Below are 19,668 nucleotides of genomic sequence, written 5' to 3' on the forward strand. Positions count from 1 at the left end.
ACTCGGTGGTTCTCAGCCTGACCTCACCCAGCATCGCGCCCTCAGCCCCATCGGGAGCCACACTACATTTCGAAGTTTGGACAATGTAAATCGCGCATATGGATTAAAATGATAAAAGTGGTTATGTATATTTGAAACCAAGATATGCTTTAATATATTTTCACTTATTTTATAATTTAAGTTAAACCTAGAATACTTAACTTTTATGCAAACTTAGTTCTTAAGATAGTCGTTTGCTATTTTACATAAAAAAGATTCAAAAAGTTCACATGGACTTCCGACCGGACGGCGCGGGGAGTGGCAGCAGTGACGGCAGGTGGCCATGCCCCATCCCGTAGCCCCGCCCCCCGGGGGTTTCCCTGAGGTTTTGGAACTTTTCCCCGGTAATTTCTCCTAAAACGGGCGTCTGAGGGCTGGAACCACTCTAGGACGGTGTGTGCTCACAACAGGGCGACGCCAGGTCAAGGCGGCTCTGCCCTCAGAACTTGAGGAGCGGCGAGTCCACGTTCTCCTTGTCGGCCTCGGGGCTCAGCTGGATCAGCGGCGAGCACAGGTCCATGAGCTGCGGAGGGAGGAGGTGAGCAGGCATCCCTGCGGCGGAGCCCTCCCCAGCCGTGCACCCGACTGTGCAAGGAGCCTGGGCCGGAGCCGTCCGGTGCTCGGGCCACAGCACGGATTCCCGAGGGGCACTGGGAAGTGGGAGAAAACGCCACCCACCGAAGCACGCTGGTCCCTCAAACAGCTATGCCCCCCGCCCCCCAGGACCCGGGGACCGGAGTGGAAACACTGTGCCCCCCTCGGGTCCGGGCTCCGCAGGATTCCTCCGTGGGCGTGAACTTGGAGCCCTGGCGCCCAGGGATGAGGTGGGCCTAGGCCTGCTGCCCTCCGAGGCCTCCAAGGCCACTCCAGGGTCACGTGATCTCTGGGAATCGAGGCGCAAATCAAGGAGCAAACCCAGAACCAAGACCACCTGGGGCCGAAGCCGGGCCCTCCGCTGCCCCATCCTCCTCACCCTCCCCACCCGCCTCACCTGTCCCACCCGCCTCACCTGTCCCACCCCGGGGAGCGGCTTGGCCGTGGTTTTCCTGTCCGTGTCCGGGGTGTTCACCAGGAGGTCGAGCAGAGGCCGGCTTCCAGGTCCCGAAGCCACGGGTGCCTCTGGGGTGGCGCCCAGGTCGATGAGAGGGGGGTCGCCGAGGGGGCGCCCGGCGCTTGGAGTGACGTGCGGGTCCAGCGGGATGTCCACGAGGACAGCCTGCGGGAGCACAGGGTTCGAGGCGGCGCTCGCGCTTCCCGCCTGTCACCTGGGAACCGGCCGGCTGTCAGGTGCTCACGGTGTGGGACGCCGGGAGGAGGGCGGGATGGGGCCCGGGAGAGCTGCCCACCCCGTGCACCTCCCTCCTGCCAGCGGCCACCCCTGGAGCTCCCACTGACCTCCCCACCCCGCTTCCCTCCGGCCTTTGAACCCGGCCCCGCGGTCACACGTAGAGGCTGGGCCCTGCAGAGGCCAGGCAGGCTCTGGGGCCCCACGACAAGGAGTCCGTTTCCTTCACCTCTCGGGGGGCCGCCTCCTCGGGGGGCCGGGCCGCGTCCAGCGCTAGTTCTGTGGCGACACTTTCTGAAACCGGGGCCTCCCTCTTCTCCGGGGAAAAGCTGAGAGCCTGCGGCACAGCCGGAGAAAGACTCCCGTCCGAGGACACGTCGGAGCCCGGGGCCGCGGCCTGGCTGCCCCCGCTCCCCGGCGCAGCTCTGCGGGAGGGAAAGCCCATGAGTGGGAGTCTCCGTGTGGCAGGTGCTGGGCCTGCTGCCCCTCCCTGGGGCAGTTCATCGTCGCCCCTGGCAGCCTCGTCTCTCCTCCCCGCGGCCTCGTCTCGCCTCCCCGCAGCCTCGTCTCTCCTCCCCGCGGCCTCGTCTCTCCTCCCCGTGGCCTCGTCTCTCCTCCCCGCGGCCTCGTCTCTCCTCCCCGCGGCCTCCTCTCACCTCCCTGCAGACGTCCTCCGGGGCTCAGACGGCAGTCGCCGAGCGGACACGCACAGGGGAGAAGCCAGGGTCCTGGGCACGGTGTGAGGGGTCACCAACGGGAGGCTAGAGAGCCGACGGCGGGCAGGCGTGGGCAGGCCGGACGCGCGTGTGGTGCTGGCGGGGGTCCTGGCGGCCGGCGCTGCGGGCTGCCGCGCAGGAGTGCTGTGGGCCACCCTGGAAGACAGGACCGCGGACGCACCTCGTCACGGGCCGATGAGCTAACGCAGGGGGAGTCCTGTTTCAACAGAACAGTTTCCGGCAGCTCAGCCGGTGTGGACCCGTCCCTGCGGGCCGCCAGCCCGTGCCCTGGCGCGGCCTCCGGTGCCTCCCGGGCAAGGCCGCCGCTGCCCTCACAGGTGCCCGTCAGAGGCGCCTGCACGTGGCGGTGCCTGAGGACAAGGCCCGGGAGGTGCCGGAGGCCGCGCCGCCTTGACTGGCAGACGTTCCCGCAGGACCGCGGGCTGAGGCCACCAGAGCCGACGTGAACAGAGGCGTCGCCGGGCACCTGTTCCCACGCCTCCCCCCCACCCTGCAGCGCCTGTGGCTCCCCGGGAACCGGCCGCGCTGCCGGTCTGGTTTGTCGTTTTGGATAAAGACGAGGTGGAGTCAAGTCGATGTTGTTTGAAAGTCCGGGCCCCCGACACGTGGAGTCTGGGATGACACCCCCGGCCCCACCATCTGTCCAGGAGGCTCTGCTTCCGGAGCCGGACACAGACCTGCACTTCCCTGGCCAAGGACCCTCCCGGCCGAGGGCCCTCCCGGCGGGCAGGAGGCCCACAGCGCAGCTGCCACCTCCTGTGAGGCTCTCGAACCCGCCCCTGCCCTGTGTCCTGGACGCTGGCAGCTCCACCACACACTCGGGGGAAATAAGTAAAAACAAAGCCACAAACGAGGGGAATCCAGTCACCCCAGGAGGCGGGCGCTGTCCTCGCCGCGGGAAGGAGGCACGGCGGTGGGCGGGCAGGCGGCCGTCTGCTGGGTGGGCTCCCGCTGCGCTGGAGGGGACGGCAAGCACCGGCCCACGATGGGCCTCCAAGTCCACACGCAAGAAGCGGGAGCCAGGCCGTGCAAATGTGCAGGCGGCCCAGGCGGCCGGCAGAGCCAGGACCAGGCCTCTCCGGTGTCCCGGCCCAGGGCTTGTCTGGCCCGGCCATCCCCGAGGTCCAGCGGCGCTCCCACCTTGGCCACACGCGGGCGCAGGCCAGGACCCACCCCCTGGATGGGCACGGGACTGAGCAGGGCTGGGGCTGTGTCCCTCCCGTCACCCCGTCCTCGGCGAGCGGTGGGGACCCGGTCATCAGAAGGCGCGGGAGGGTGGCTTGCTGGCACATGGGTGCTCACATTGGCTCTGGCGGCCTTAACCTGATGTCCTCGGGGATAGCTGTGCCAGTCAAGGTGACATCGGTCGGAGCGCCTCCCATGTGGGCCAGGCCTCCAGGGCTGTGCACACGTTCCTACGCGGGATCTGCAGTGCTGGGCTCAGCCCCACCCCGGACGGCTGAGGGAACGCGTCGGGAGGGGGGTCACTGACACCAGCTCTAATCAGGAAGTGGGGAGCTGGGACTCAACCACGTCTGGGGACCAACCAGCGGTCTCCACTGCGGGACAGACGGGTCACCCGGGAAGCCCTGCAGGGCGGGGCTGCACCCAGAGCCCGTCGGAATTTCTGGGGCTGCACGGGCACCCCCAACGCTCTGAAGGTGGCTACGCTGAGCGCCCGGCTGAGACCGCCCGCCAGCGCCGGGTGAGTGCCACCGCAGAGGCGAGTCTGCGCCCATGACCCTGGGATGTAGGGCACCGGGAGCCTGGGCGAAGGCGCAGAGCGCGGGCGGGCACTGTGAGCAGTTAGCGGGGGTCGCGCTTATAGTCACATCAGTCATTACCTCCCGGCCGACGTGCAGGACTGCGGCCTCCGTGCCCCAGAGGACCTGGGCGTCGCGATGTCGCCTGAGGGAGAGAGGAGGCGTCAGTCAGTCGGACCCGTCAGGCGGCCATTTTCCCAAGGTGCCGGGGGCGCGGAAAGACGCCCAGACAAGCCCCGGGGGAACCGCTCGGGCAGGGCTCCGGGCCCAGCGCTGGTGCAGAGAGGGGCCCTGCCGCCCGCCCGGCCTGGCTGCCGCCGCAGGCAGGGGGGGCCTGGGAACGGGACGCAGACGAGGCAGACTCGACTCGACCCGGCTCGAGCTCCCCAGGCGCTCGCCCACGGCAGCAGCGCTCACGGGGTCCGGCTCCAGGCGAGCCCAACGTCCTCATTTCCCTGACCCAGGCCACCCCACAGTCATCCTCGGAGGCCCCACTGCTGCCGCGAGGCCTGCGGCTGACGAGTGTTCTGGGTGCTCTTCTCATCACGAGGTGACGACAGGCGGGTGGGGGGCCGGGCGAGACCCGCAGGCTGCAGCCCCACGAGTCACCCTAACAACGCCGACTCCCACTCTCCGGGGTGCCAGGCCCCAGCTATCTTAGAAGCCGGGCAAGGAGGTTGTGCCCAGAGCCCCAGCCCCCGGGGGAAGAGGGGGCGAGGCAGTGCCCTGCAGGGTCCCTCCTATTGTGCCCGCCGGCGTGGCTCAGGGGCTGAGCATCAACCTGTGAACCAGGAGGTCACGGTCCGATTCCGTCAGGGCACATGCCCAGGCTCGATCCCCAGTGTGGGGTGTGCAGGAGGTAGCCAATCAATGATTCTCTCTCATCGTTGATGTTTCTTTTTTTTTTCAATAAGTTTTATTTATTTGTTAATCCTCACCTGAGAATATTTTTCCATTGATTTTTAGAGAGAGTGGAAGAGAGAGAGAAAGACAGAGAGAAACACATTGATTGGTTGCCTCCTGCCCAAGCCCTTACCAGGGCCCGGGCCAGGAAGGAGCCTGCAACCAAAGTACATGCCCTTGACCGGAATCGAACCCAGGACCCTTTAGTCCGCAGGCCAACGCTCTATCCACTGAGCCAAACCAGCTAGGGCTCATCATTGATGTTTCTATCTCCCTCTCCCTTCATCTCTGAAATCAATAAAAACATATTAAAAAGAAAGCTTGTAATAACCAAAATGCTGAAACAGCAAAAGACCGTCTCCAGAGCAGCAGAGAACACGTGCTGCGGAGGAGGGACGGAGGACGCGCACCCACAGCTTCTCGTCCAGAGGAGCCTGAGCCACGTTCAGGCGCCCGGAGGGGGAGGCCCGCAGAAGCCGTCATCGCCAAGGCTTTCAAACTTCCAATACAATGTTACAAACTTTAAATATAACTTGTTCACGATTTTAAAAGCCCATTAAAATGTCTCTTACTCACCAGCAGGAAACGTGGGGACTTTAAACTGACTCGTCGGGGTGGGCGGGGCCTTCGTCTGGGAGTTCAGGAGAGAGCCCCGCCTGGCGCTCCCAGGGCCGCGCATGAGCCCGCCTCCCTGTTCCAGCGTCGGCGGCTGGGGGAGCGTCCGGGCGGTGGGTGCCGGGGGCCCAGGGCAGCGGCTTTGCCCGCACCCGGCAGCAGCGCCTTGCAGGGCCGGCCGGACGGCAGGGGCTCCCGCGCGGCCCGACTGGCCGGGGTTTGGAGGAGGCCGGGCACGGTCTGCAGAGGCGCTGGGACGCTCGCTGGATCTGGCTGGAAGAGGAGACACACAGCCTGGATGGCACTCGGGCTCCTGCTGTTTGTAATTCGTGGAGTTACTCAGCTCACACGCGGGACACACGCCGTCCTCAGCGAGGACTGACCGACGGGGCGGTTTCCATACAAGGAAACACAAGGCACGGCGAACAGCCTCTGTGTCCTTCAGGCAACATCCTCAAACGCAGGGCGACCCAGGCTGCCCGTGGCCCAGCCGCGTGTGCTGAGGGCCATTCCACAGCCACCCAGACAGCCAGGGCTCACCAGGCCCCACTCCATCTGAGGGCCATGTCGGCAGAGACTCCGCCCTGGGGAGCAGCAGTGAGGATGCAGGGCTGGGAGTTCTGCCGGGCATTTTACGGAATGACGACCCTGCTCACACCCAGGGCCCGCTCACACCAGGGCCCGCTCACACCAGGGCCCGCTCACACCAGGGCGCGCTCACACCCAGGGCACGCTCACACCCAGGGCCCGCTCACACCCAGGGCCCGGCCCTTACACAGGACCCGAGCTTAGCACTGCCACCCCAGGTTCCTGCTTTGCTTTTCCCGGTCACCTTTAAAAATAATCACGTAGACCTGCGCCTGCACAACGCTAGCGGCCTCCCCCAGACGCCTCCCCCGCTCTGTCTCCTGCTCCCCGTGGCATGGGGTGGGCTGCCTTTCCGGCTCACTGCCCCATTTCTGGGATTGTAAGTAATACATCTGGAGACTTCTTTGTGTGAGGGTATTGAAACTGCCCTCCATCAGAACACCCTGGGTTCCCCACTCCCAACGTGGCAGCCCAGCTGCGGAGGGGGTTCCTGCCAACGCCGTGGGGGCCGAGCCTCCCCTGCGCTCATCCCCCGCCGCAGGATGAGCACTCTCGCCCCGAGCAGCAGAGACCAGGGTGCGGATCCTCGGCTGCCAACAGCCAGCACACCGGGCAGCCTGGGCAGAGACATTCTAACGGACACAGCACCGCTTCACGGGGAAGTGGGCGCTGCGTGTGGCCGGAAGGCAGCACCCGCACGTCACGGGCAAAAGGCCCACAGCAGGTGTTTGCCGAAGGTCAGCTGGAGCGTGGCTGCCTCAGGGCCACCTCCCAGCCTCATCCCTCCGAGGGGTCAGGACACCCCAACCGCATCCTTGAAGGCAGCTGGCGTGCGAGCGATGGCGGCCTCGGCGCCTGTTGATAAACATTCTCTCGTGTTCCTTTCGCTCCGAGGCGGCGGCTGCACAGGTGGCCTTGCTGTGGGCTTGAGGTCACCGTGCCCGACCGGTGTCCAGGGTTACATCGCGGCCGGCGCCGCCTGCCCAGGGGGGAGCTGGAGGGTGAGCTGCCTCCTCTGTGGGGACCGAGCGGATCTGATGAGTGCTGGACCCAAAGGTTCCCTCTGGTTTGTGGTCAGAATAACGCTCGTCTCCCCTTGAACCAGACCCACCCTCCTGGCTCCCCAGTCCGCCTCGCTGGCTGCGTCTCTCGCACTGGAGTGTTGAGTCCTGTGTCCCCACGGCATCTGCTGCATCAGCAAACGCGATGGACAGGGCATGTCCTTCAGCAGCTCGAAGCGATCCCACAGGAGTGGGCCCGCCGGGCTTCCGAGTGCGCCCAGAGCCAGCGCTGGGGTTTGGATGCCACGCTCTGGCTAGTGAAGTTCGACCTGTGCCCGGGGGACCATCTCCTCATAGCACTCAGGGTGAGTGGGAGGAGCCCCCGATTCCTTAACTCCCGGACCTGGCTGTCCACACGCCTGGGGGCACCCTCACCCCTAGACCATGGCACCAGTGCCAGCTGTTAGCACCCCTATCCCGGCATGCACCTCGGCTGAGCCGGACCGGACAGCCCGCCGCAGCCCCGGCCTGAAGGAAAGCCTGCGGTCCGCACGTGCTGAGCCACGGACGCGGGCGTGGCGGTGGCAGAGCTGCCCTCAGCGGCCTCCTCCACGTTCCCACAACACCGGTGCCCTCCGGCTGCCCAGCCGTGACCGCCCCTCACTTTTCTTCTGAAGCTTCCCGTGCCCGATTTCCAGCCACTCGCCCTCCCCGGAGACGGTCTCTAACCCTCTCCCTCCACTCGTCAGCGGCACGGAGGGCGGTGTCCGGGGCAGCTCCTGGCAGCGCCCGGCCGTGTTCTCCTCTTCCCCTCCCGGGCACGGGGGAGGTTCTCATTTCCAGTCCGCGTCCTCCGCCTCACCCCTGGGGCCGTGCCGCACTCTGACTTCGGCCCATCTTGCTTCGGCTGCTCTAGCACAGGCTCCTAAAGAAAACTAAGCCCCGGCCAGGTGTGCAGTGGTTAGAGCGCCGGCCCGCAGACCCAGGGTCTCAGGTCCAATTCCCAGTCCAGAGGCTTGTACCTGGGTTGCAAGTCCACTCCCTGGCCCCTGCCCAGTGCATGCGGCAGGCAACCAGCTCATGTGTCTCTCATTGATGTTTCTCTCCCTCCCTCTCCGCTCTCTCTCTCCTTCCCTCTCCCTCTCTCCTTTCCACTCTCTCTAAAAATCAGTGGGAAAACTATCCTTGGGTAAGGATTAACAAAAAACAAACCAAAAAAGCCCTTTAAGAGCATGATTAGTGCCATAGCTCACATTATACCATGTTCCTACTCCCACACTCCCAGATCCAGCCGCCTCCACACTCCCGGATCACACATCTGGCCGCCCCCACACTCCCAGATCCCATATCCGGCTGCCCCCACACTCCCAGATCCCATATCCAACTGCCCCCACACTCCCGGATCCCATATCTGGCTGCCCCCACACTCCCGGATCCCATATCCGGCCGCCCCCACACTCCCAGATCCCATATCCAACTGCCCCTACACTCCCGGATCCCATATCTAACTGCCCCCACACTCCCAGATCCCATATCCAACTGCCCCCACACTCCCGGATCCCATATCTGGCTGCCCCCACACTCCCGGATCCCATATCCGGCCGCCCCCACACTCCCAGATCCCATATCCAACTGCCCCTACACTCCCGGATCCCATATCTAACTGCCCCCACACTCCCGGATCCCATATCTAACTGCCCCCACACTCCCGGATCCCATAGCCGGCCGCCCCCACACTCCCGGATCCCATAGCCGGCCGCCCCCACACTCCCGGATCCCAGATCCAACTGCCCCCACACTCCCAGATCCCATATCCAACTGCCCCCACACTCCCCGGATCCCATATCTAACTGCCCCCACACTCCCGGATCCCATATCTAACTGCCCCCACACTCCCGGATCCCATATCTAACTGCCCCCACACTCCCGGATCCCAGATCCGGCCGCCCCCACACTCCTGGATCGGGCCGCAGGGATTCTGCTGTGGACAGAGCCCCAGGCAGTCACTCGACCTTTCCCAGAGCGAGGAGTGCAGACACCTGGCCCTGCTCGGCAGACGGGCGCCCTAACCCGTGTCACAGAACTGCCACGCGCCACGTGCCTCCGTGCTGACGCCCACAGAACAGCGGGGGGTCTCCCCTTAGCCCTCAAGATAGGGAAACAACTTAGGTTCCCGAAATCCCCACCCCGGTCAGCTCCAAATCAGAGCTCCCACTTCCACACTCAGCGCAGTCCCACCGTGTGCCTGGGCGAGCAGCAGTCTGCACAGCAGCCAGACCCCAAAGGGGTGCAGTCCTCCAAGCAGACCCAGCCTTTCCCACCTCCTCCCAGGGTGCCTGCCCTCACCACCAGAGGGCAGCCCGGCCTGGCAGCCGGGGCTCCACCATCCTCCAGGAGTGGGAGGGTCCTCGGCACTAAACTCCCTGGCACAGCCCATTCTAATACCCTCGCCCCATGACCTCCCACTGGGCTGCTCTCAGGCACCGGGCACTTGCCCCTTTGGGACGGCTGCACCCCAAACTGCAATGCCCTCTGCACGAGCCTCTCCCTGGGCAGGGGAAGCACCCCAAGGGCAGGGACCCTGACCGCCTCCCGCCTCAGACCACAAGCCTTCCAGAACCTTCTGCTGAGCCTAAGCGGGTCTGAAAACCTGTCTCAGAGGGATGGCCAGCACTCAAGGCCTCGCCGGGCCAGCCGTGGGTCGGCACAGAGCGCCTGCCGCCTTACCTCTGCCGGCGGCCGGGGAGGCGCACAGGCTGGTGCTCATGCCCGGGGCGCAGGGCCGTCGTGCAGGACCCCCAGCGCAGCCGGGCAGCCTCGGCTGCGTCTTCTTCAGCCCCAGCTGGAACGAAACATTAAAATCATCAACAATCTCATTAGCTACCCGTTCTTGTTTCTGCGAAAGTCGGGTTTTAATTAAATTTTAACCACTGAATAATTATCATCTTCAATTAGAGAAGAGCAAGGCCCAGCAGCACACGGGTCCGGCCTGAGCCGCCGTGGGGAGCGGGCTGGGACGTGGACTTGAGGCCCCCAGGCACAGGGGTCAGCTGCCGTGGGCCCAGCGTGGGGCAGCTTGACGGGCACACACAGCCGCGTGGCCACCGCGCTGAGCAGCAGACAGCAGAGGGACAGCGAGGCCCAGGCCTGCGAGGAGCCGAGGCTGCAGACACGGACGCCCACGCCATCCCGCCAGGGCCCTGTGAGGGCCGCGGGAGCAGCCCCGGGTCAGACCCTCGGTGCCAGGGAGGTGACTTCCTGCCCCGCACAGCTCCGGGGGCAGAGGCCAGGCCCCACGGCACGCCGGCCTGCTCTTTGCATTTCACCACGCTGCCTCCCGGGCATCACCCCTTCAACCTCCTACCCCTGATTGTAATTCAGAGACATGCCCCGCATACACAACATGCCCTCACTCCCCCCGCTCAGGCCCCGCATACACAACATGCCCTCACTGCCCCGCTCAGGCCCCGCATACACAACATGCCCTCACTCCCCCGCTCAGGCCCCGCATACACAACATGCCCTCACTGCCCCGCTCAGCCCCGCATACACAACATGCCCTCACTGCCCCGCTCAGCCCCGCATACACAACATGCCCTCACTCCCCCGCATACACAACATGCCCTCACTCCCCCGCATACACAACATGCCCTCACTCCCCCGCTCAGGCCCCGTGTACACAACATGCCCTCACTCCCCCGCTCAGGCCCCGTGTACACAACATGCCCTCACTCCCCCCGCTCAGGCCCCGTGTACACAACATGCCCTCACTCCCCCCGCTCAGGCCCCGCACACACAACATGCCCTCACTGCCCCCGCTCAGGCCCGCATACACAACATGCCCTCACTCCCCCCGCTCAGGCCCCGCACACACAACATGCCCTCACTGCCCCGCTCAGGCCCCGCCACCGCAGCCCCTGCCACCCACCTTGTTTGGAGCAGGGAGCGATCGCTTTCCCTGGACCAAGTGGCTTCCGCTGGCTGGCAGGGTGGTGGCATCCCGGGCAGCCCTGGCCTTGTCGGGGGGCCTGTCCCCGTGGGGTTCCTTCTCGTCTGGGGTTTTCATCCTGGAAGGACTGGCTGGCTTCCCTTTCGGAGGCTGAAAGGTCACAGGATGAGATGCCGGTGGTTAACGAAGTGCACACCCTATATCAGTGATGGGCAACCTTTTGAGCTCGGTGTGTCAAACTTCACCAAAAAACTGAGCATAACGCGGGTAGTGTGTCACTTTGAGGAAAAAACTAACTCCAAGACTCTAGTCGCAAACGTTTCATCCTCGGCATGCGGCCGCGTGGCATCAGAAATGGCTACGCGTGTCAGTGCTGACACGCGTGTCATAGGTTCGCCATCACTGCCCTAGGGCTTCGCTCAGCGCCGCTGCAGACACCCCCTTCGCCCCTCGGTCCAGGCTCTGCGGGCGCTGCAGACAGGGGGTCGTGTGGTGCAGGAGGTGTGCTTGGAGCGGGAAGAAGGGATCTCTAGGCCCTGGTGAGGCGCCTGCTTCACCGGAACCGCTAACCACGCCACAGCGTCAGTGCTCCGGGCCTGGCCCGCGGAGGCCTGCCCAGGGCGGGAGCGGAGGGCCAGGCGCCGGCTGCAGCCACTCCTCAGAGAGAACCCCCCCCCCCCCCCCCCCGCCCACAGCCCCCGCAGGCTAGACCTGGAAGCAGTGTCACCTGACCCCACCTTCCCTGCCGCCCCTCAAGCCGCCAGGACCGCAGCTCCGGCGCTGGCCGACCGCACCCACAGGCACCCCTGTCCACTGCCACCTCCCCGACAGCCCACTGCTGACTCCCCCGAGGAACGCATCGAAACGGAGTCACAATGAGGAGGAGGACGCGTGGCCATCCCAGGAGGAAGTTTCTGGAAGTTGCTTGTTAACGTAAATGAATTCCCCAGTGGGTGAATGTCCAGTGTTGTAAGGAAATCAAAGAAAAGGTGTCAACCAGAACTTCGGAGGTGTTAGGGCCTCACCTTAGCCAGGCGGCCGGGCCCACGTGCACCCCAAGCCCAGTCCCTGCAGCCACTGCCGTGCGTCCCGGAGCAGCCCCCCCGCCCCCCCCCCCCAGGGTTGCACCGCACAGGCTGGGAAGCCACGCCAGACCAGTGCGGGCGGCGGCTGGGCCCACCTTCTCCGCGGCCGCGTGCAGGCTCCTTCCCCGGACAGAGGCGGCGCGGGGCGGCGGCAACCTGCTGACGACCTTCTTCTGAGGGCCCGCCAGGCGCGGAGGGTGAGCGGGGCTGGGCTCCACGGGCAAAGAAGGCCGCGAAGAGCGCGGGGGGCCCTGAGTCCGGGCGGGGCCCACGCCCGAGGGGGGCTGGCTTCCTGACAGCTGCGGGCCCCCCGCGGGACTGTCTGTCAGGCAGTACGTCTCCCTTTTCAGTGAGTTGGGGCTTTTCTTGGTTTCATTTTCTTTCTCGAACAGGAGCATCTTTAACCTCGACTCCTGTATGAACCGTTCCACGCCCTGGCTCCCCGCGTCCCCGGGCCCGGCCAGGGCCGGCGCGCTCCGGCTGCTGCTCTCTATCTGCAGGGCCAGCAGGCGCGCTTCCTTGTAAACTTCGACGAACTTCTCCCCGGCGAGGGGGCTCCAGCGGAAGAGACTCTCTGACGCCGGCAGAGGAGGCCGGGGGGGACTCGGACCCGGGTCACCGCGCTCCAGGCTGGCGGCGACGCACCTTTCCTTGTGGCCGACGGGCCCAAAGAAGACCTCGTCGTCCTCGTTTGCACTGTTTTGGAGGAGAAGGCCGTTAGTGACGCTGCCTTTAACGGGAGATTCCACTGCATGTGGCTGTGCCCACAGCAAGGGAGGAAGACTCGGCCTTTACCTTAAGGAAGACAACGAGAGATCGAAGTCAAACTTCTCGTCGGCCAGAAGAAGGACGTCTGGGGGGAGAAGTCACCGTTATTTTAGGGTGGGCTGGGAAACCGAAAAACATCCCGTCTCTATGGCTATCAACACGAGGACGAAATTTCACCCCCAAAGCGTCACTTACCATCACTTTTTAACAGTCACATCCTCATAGGGGGCTCTAGGTTACCTTATTTTTTTCCCTTTTCTTTTTAAAAGACAGCATCAGCTCTTCCGTGTTAGCTAAGCGGTCCCAAAGGCCCCAGGCTGGTTTACAGGCATGTCTGACCTGCACGCCCGTCACCCAGCGGCTCTCCTGGCTCGCCAGGCAGCGTCAGGTACAGGCCATCTTCCATAACCCCCCGCTTCCCAACACCAACAGCTGTTCCCCCTCGGAAACAGGTTCCGCGTTATTCCAGCGCATAGGGACTCCGAAAGTGGACAGATCTGCGGCTGTCACCTCTTCCCGGAGCCCCTCTGAACCCCCAGCTCACACTGCACTGTGCCCCACCCACATTCCCACCTGGTGCCTCCAGAGCCGCTGTGTCTCTGAGGCCGACTCCCCCTAACAGCACAGGCTCTGGGCCGGGGTCCCTCTGCTGGGGACCTCCTGCTCCTCCCCTCCCGCCTCTCCCCGGGGCTCCCGCAGCACCAGGCGCTGACTCCACCTGCACCGCCTCCCCGTTCTGTAAACGTCTCCAGACCCTCCTTCCTGCGGCCCCAGCGAGACTGTGAGCTCCTCCAAGACAACAAACGTCCAACTCTCCCGCGTCCCCCACTGTCCCGCGAGGGCCTGACCACACAGCTAGACCCTCATCAAGTGCACGGAACTGATGCTTCCGTCAGATTCACACAGGACTTCACAACGGACGTCCTACTGGTCCCTGATAAACAATGCAGCACGCTTAGCAAAACCATAAAACCTCTCTCTATAAAAGCCTAAGTGACCGTTAGGACCGAACAACCGGTCGCTATGACGTTTACTGACGACCAGGGGGCAGATGCTTAACGCAGGAGCTGCCCCCGGTGGTCCGTGCACTCCCTCAGCGGGAGCCTCTCCTGTCTCCGCGGCAGCGTTACCAAGTGGCAGCGGTGGCGGCAGGTGCAGCAGGGCTGGGATGAGCGGCAGCGGCGCCCGGCCCGGCTAGGGCTCCTCCCGTGCCGCCTGCTGCTTCGGCACTGCTACATCCCTCGGGGGGATGTCAGACTGCCGGTTTCGCCTGATCCCCACAGGCCAGTCCGACGGGGTCCCAGATTGCAAGAGGGCGCAGGCCAGGCTGAGGGACCCCACCTGTGCACGAATCCGTGCACTGGGCCTCTAGTCTAAAATATACTAATATCCTAATTAGACTCGAATTAGTCCATTTAATTAGTCCTAATCACCCAATCAAGGGAAAGGTAGAAAGCATAAATGCACAAAAGAAAAAAACAAAATGAACCAGAGAGAGGATATTAAAAGACTCATTTGCTCAACTCCATGCACATAAGTAAAGATTTGACTGAAATGGATAATTTTCTAGAAAACAGAGTTTACTAGTATTTCGTTATTTAGCATTTTTTCTTCACTCGTCACCTGAGGATATGTTTTGCTGATGTGAGAGAGAAACATCTATTGGTTGCCTCCCATATGCACCCTGACTGGGGATCAAACCCGAAACCTAGGCATGTGCCCTGACTGGGAATTGAACCCGCGACCTTGTTGGTGTATGGGAACAATGCTCCAACCAACTGAGCCACACAGCAATCAATAGTTTTCATATTTAGAAGAAAATACATGGGAGAAAAGACCCCATTTATAGCAGCAGCAAAAAATACAAAATACCTATGAAAAAAACCTAACAAGAAATAGACAAGATGAATATAAAAAACGTTTAGTATATAATAAAAGTAACATCCTATATAATCCTATATAATAAAGAAGTAATATGCAAATTGACCATCACTCCAACACAAGATGGCTGCCTCTGTGTGGTCAAACATGGTTGCCACAAGATGGCCAGCAGGGGAAGGCAGTTGGGGGCAACCAGGCCTGCAGGGGAGGGCAGTTAGGGGTGACCAGACCCCGGCAAGGGAAGGCAGTTAGGGGTAATCAGGCCGGCAGGGGAGCAGTTAGGCATCTATCAGGCCTGCAGGGGAGTGGTTAGGGGGTGATCAGGCTGGCAGGCAGGCAGGCAAGCAGCTGGGAGCCAGCAGTCCTGGATTGTGAGAGGGATGTCCGGCTGCCCGTTTAGGGGATCGGGCCTAAATGGGCAGTCGGGCATCCCTTGAGGGGTCCCAGATTGGAGAAGGTGCAGGGTGGGCTGAGGGACACACCCCCTCCTCGTGCACGAATTTCGTGCACCAGGCCTCTAGTATCAAATAAAAGGGGAAAATGAATTAGTAGGTAAATATTGAGTTGTGGGGAAAAATATATGTAACATTTGATCCACACTTCACACCACACCAGGATAAATTTCAAGTCCGCCAAAGGTATAATTTAATAAGCGAAGTGTGGCGGGCTGTGACACCCAGCTGGAAGCCACACAGGAAAGGCTGCCGGTCCAACATGTAAAAGGTGTCTTAACCCCTGCCTGGCACACGCCGCCATGAGCCACGTGAAAACAACAAACAGGGACAAGCACATCGTCACTCGGTCACGAAGGGCCAGCTCCTGAAGGGCGCCTGCACACCCTGCACCCCCTGCACACCTGCACCCGCACCCCCTGCACCCCCGCACCCCCTGCACCCCTGCACCCCTGCACACCCTGCACCCCCTGCACCCCCTGCACACCCTGCACACCTGCACCCCGCTAAGAAAACATCCACAACGGGCGGGAGGACGGACAAAGACCATGAACAGGTAAAATGTACGGGAATGAAAGGAGTGTTCTTAAACCGATGCCAGGAAGTTCAGCCTCCCTCCAAAAATTAAAGTAACGCAAAATAAACCTAGCGTGAATCCCACTTCCCCCGTCAGGCTGGCTGTGGGGAAAGGGGGTTCTGTCACTTGTCCCAGCGGCACCACCGGGGCACCTGGCAGCACCTACCAAAATGCACGCGCTCGCCCTCTGGCCCAGGAGCCTCCTCCCTCAGCGTCTCCCGCAGACCGCCCGCTGGTGTCTGTTGCCGCAGCATTGGCAACAGCAGGACCAGAGACCCGCCGCAGGGGAGACCCATAGCCGCACAGCCCCACAGGGAGCACAGAAGAGAACAGCACCACGCGCTGGTCCTCGGGGGGAGGTTTCAAAAAAAGAAGAAGAAGGTGGACAGAGGCGAACTCTCGATGACACAGAGTGAGCACCTCAGGAACACATTCAGTTCTCACGGGAGGATTCTTCAACCGACTCCCACTGAGCCCCCCAGGCCACGCGCTGCAGGGACCAGGACGTACCATCCTTCCCGGGAACCTCCGTCTCCGCTCCTCCTGCCTGCCTGGCTGGGGGCCCGCCGCTGCCGCCTCCGTCCATGCCCGGAGCTACCAGCAAGTCTGTGTCTGCAGGGAGGAGGGGGCAGGTGAGGAGGGAGGAGGGGGCAGGTGAGGAGGGAGGAGGGGGACAGGTGAGGAGGGAGGAGGGGGACAGGTGAGCAAGGAGGAGGGGGACAGGTGAGGAGGGATGAGGGGGACAGGTGAGGAGGGAGGAGGGGAACAGGTGAGCAGGAGGAGGGGGCAGGTGAGGAGGGAGGAGGGGGCAGGTGAGGAGGGAGGAAGGGGACAGATGAAGAGGGAGGAGGGGGACAGGGGAGTAGGAGGAGGGGGACAGGTGAGCAGGGAGTAGGGGGGCAGGTGAGGAGGGAAGGGGGGCAGGTGAGCAGGGAGTAGGGGGGCAGGTGAGGAGGGAAGGGGGGCAGGTGAGCAGGAGGAGGGGGACAGGTGAGGAGGAAGAGGGGGACAGGTGAGGAGGGAGGAGGGGGACAGGTGAGCAGGAGGAGGGGGACAGGTGAGCAGGGAGGAGGGGGACAGGTGAGCAGGGAGGGGGACAGGGGAGCAGGAGGAGGGGGACAGGGGAGCAGGAGGAGGGGGACAGGTGAGCAGGGAGGAGGGGGACAGGTGAGCAGGAGGAGGGGGACAGGGGAGCAGGAGGAGGGGGACAGGGGAGCAGGAGGAGGGGGACAGGTGAGCAGGAGGAGGGGGACAGGGGAGCAGGAGGAGGGGGACAGGTGAGCAGGGAGGAGGGGGACAGGTGAGCAGGGCCCGGCCCAGGCCCCGGTCCTCCGCTCAGGGACGCCCAGCAGCGTGAGCCTCACAGCGCGGACAGGGACGCGGGCCTACAGGCCGCCTGGGCTGCAGCTCCGGACCCTCCGCGACGCACCCCGCACCCCGGGCCGCGCACCTCCACGCCGGCGGCTGCGGGGGTGGCGCGGGTCCGAGCCAGGCCCGGACACTCAGCCGGCGGCAACGGAACCCCGAAGCCGTCGGACAGGGCTGCTGGGGGCTTCGGTTGCCAAAGTCCCGACGGAGCATGCGCGGGGACCTGGCCACCCCCCCCCCGCCCCCCGGCCCCGACCCCCCCAGGGCCCCACAACCGTACCCGCTGCGACGCCCCGAACCACACGCCTCCGCCCCGGATTTAAACACGGCGCGGCGGGAGCGGCGCGCGCTGCGATTGGCCGGTTTGAAAAGGGCTCTGCGCGGTCGCCATGCCCGGTGCATCCTGGGGGTTGTAGTCCGCACGCCCGGGAGGAGGCGCGTGGCGCGCGTGCGCACTGCCTCAGCGCGCGGATGTGCTGCGCAGGCCAGAGGTCAGTGCAGACCTGGGCGGGGTTTGCTCAGAGCCCTTCTCCCTGCAGGTTTAGCCTCGGGCCTGGGATGTGGGTTCGGATCCCCGCTCTTCAGCTGTAAATGGAGGCAGTTAAATTCCTACCGCAGAGTGTTGTAAAGACCAGACGAGGTCGGCTCATCCACCTGCTTTGTAAAGCTGCACGTGGTGCCTAATCCAGCGAGACGACCTGGTCACTTGGTACTGGACACGCTGGTTTGTGCCCCTGGAGCAGGAGACAGTGACCAGAGCCTGGGCAGGAGCCTGTCCTGGGCTTTACAGTCTCCTGGAGCTGGACTGGTTGGGGTGGGGGGCGGGGGGTGCAGGTTGGAGGGGTGCACCTCCAGGCAGGGTCCGGTGGCCAGGTGACAGGGTCTGCTTGGGGCGTGCACGTGTTGGAGCCAGCAGGAGACCCTGACCTGAGAGAGGGGCTGACTGAGGCCAGGCCAGGCAGCTTAGACACCACACGTGAGCCTTGGGGCGCCGCCCAGGGCAGTGTCTGGAAGCTCTGGCTCTAACGAACAGGGACTGAAGGGTGGCGGAGCGGGCAGGAGGAAGGAGCCCGGGGGACCCACAGGCTCGGCTCCGGGAAAGATGGGACTCTCGAGGGAGACACCGTTTTCAGGGGTGACGACGACGAGCCATCGATCTGGGCAGGGCAGGTGAGATCTGTCCAGGGGAAGCCATCCTGTGCCCCGACTTCCACTAAGAGGCCTCCCAGGACCCCCTGGGCCCTGGTTTCACACCATCCACACCCATCACTCCGTGTGGCCGTGGTCCCGCTTCCCTTCTCATTCCAAGTCGGGCTCCTCAAGAGACTCTGAGCTCCTACAGGGCAGGTGGGTCTCAGCCATCACTCTCCTCCAGCCTCACCCAGCCCAGCGCGGGGCGCCAGGCAGGAGCTGAGCGAGGGCTCGGCACGATGGGGGAGGGGGAGTTTAGTACCTTGGAAGGAACCCGGCCTGCACGCTGCGCCCCCGACACCTCTTTTCTCTCTAGGGGCTCCCCTGCCGCCTCTCGTCACCCTCACCGGGTTCCGATGTGCTGGGCCCCTGGCCCCTGCCTCTCCCACCCGAGTCTCTGATCCTGGGTTCCTGAGTCCCGTCATCTTTGGCTCAGGGTCCTGCTTAACGGGAGAAGAGAGATGGAGCCAGACAGACAGGTGCAAATCCCAGCCACACCCAAGAGCCTTTGGGCGTAGGAAACCCTAACCAGGGTCACAAGGGCTTTATTATTATTTTAATATGTTTTTATTGACTTCAGAGAGGAAGGGAGAGGGAGGGAGCGGTAGAAACATCCATGATGAGAGAGAATCAGGGATCGGCTGCCTCCTGCACGCCCCCTACTGGGGACCAAGCCCACAACCCGGGCGTGTGCCCCTGACCGGGAATGGGACCGTGAACTGGTTCCTACACTCAACCACTGAGCCATGGCTGCTGGGCCATACCAGCTTTAGAAAGAGGAGGATGTGTTGGCTGAAGGGACAGGGAAGTCCAGGCATGGCCCTGCTTCGGGGCCGGTGAGAGAGGCTCCAAGGGGGGGGAGGGGTGCGCCATCTCCCAGCCCCTTTCGGGCCCTGCTCCCCTCAGGAGGCGGCTCTGTCCGCACTTGAAGCCTGGCTCAGGGCCGTGGGGCCGGTGAACGCCGGAAGCAGGCGCCGAGACGCCGCGACGGTGCTATGGAAGCCACGTCACGGTGCTTCGGTGTTTGCCCCAACAGGGCAACCCCAGCTCAGCCCTCACACCCCAGAAAGCAGGCAGCTCAGCGCTGCGCTCGTCTGACGGGTCACAGCCCACGGAAGAAACCATGTGGGGGCCCATCACAACGTGCAATTTAGAATAAAGAGAGGCAAGCCCTCACAGTGTCACCAAACACCCCGGGACACGACAGGAGGGCACCCGCGGGCTGTGCCCCGGAGGGGGGGAGGCTGAGATGAGGTCCCTCCCCCAGGAGGGCCAGGGCCTCCACTCGCTGTGGCCTGGGCAAGTCACTGCCCCACTGGTTCCCTCACCCCAACCTGCCGGGAGGAGGCTGCAAAGGCAATGAGGGTTACCCCAAGGGCAGCCTGGGGTGGGGTGCCCCTGGGGCTGTGAAGACTCCCCCCTCCTCTCCTCCCCGCTGAGCCACCCCCATCCCACCCCTGCTTCCA

General features: G+C 63.7%; 1 protein-coding gene across 3 annotated transcripts; it reads right to left on the bottom strand.

Annotated features, from left to right (window-relative positions):
• Window positions 1-169: 169 nt before the first annotated feature.
• Window positions 170-17,758, bottom strand: GTSE1 (G2 and S-phase expressed 1). Of its 3 annotated transcripts, none has more exons than XM_079774929.1 (12): window positions 17,292-17,758; window positions 16,154-16,255; window positions 12,761-12,818; window positions 12,061-12,661; window positions 10,860-11,030; window positions 9,659-9,773; window positions 5,304-5,615; window positions 3,906-3,969; window positions 1,981-2,196; window positions 1,554-1,749; window positions 1,049-1,255; window positions 170-562 (listed from the first exon to the last, which is right to left on the bottom strand). In XM_079774929.1, exons 2-12 carry the CDS (start codon window positions 16,227-16,229, stop codon window positions 479-481), a joined length of 2,100 nt encoding a protein of 699 aa, XP_079631055.1. In that variant the 5' UTR covers window positions 16,230-16,255; window positions 17,292-17,758; the 3' UTR covers window positions 170-478. The 3 variants fall into 3 exon arrangements, with proteins under 3 accessions (XP_079631055.1, XP_079631054.1, XP_079631056.1); XM_079774928.1 differs by having other exon boundaries at window positions 17,625-17,696; XM_079774930.1 differs by lacking the exon at window positions 17,292-17,758 and adding an exon at window positions 17,094-17,230.
• Between the last annotated feature and the right edge of the window lie 1,910 nt (window positions 17,759-19,668).

The sequence above is a fragment of the Cnephaeus nilssonii genome (assembly GCF_951640355.1).
Source record: "Cnephaeus nilssonii genome assembly, chromosome: 6".
Classification (NCBI taxonomy): domain Eukaryota; kingdom Metazoa; phylum Chordata; class Mammalia; order Chiroptera; family Vespertilionidae; genus Cnephaeus; species Cnephaeus nilssonii.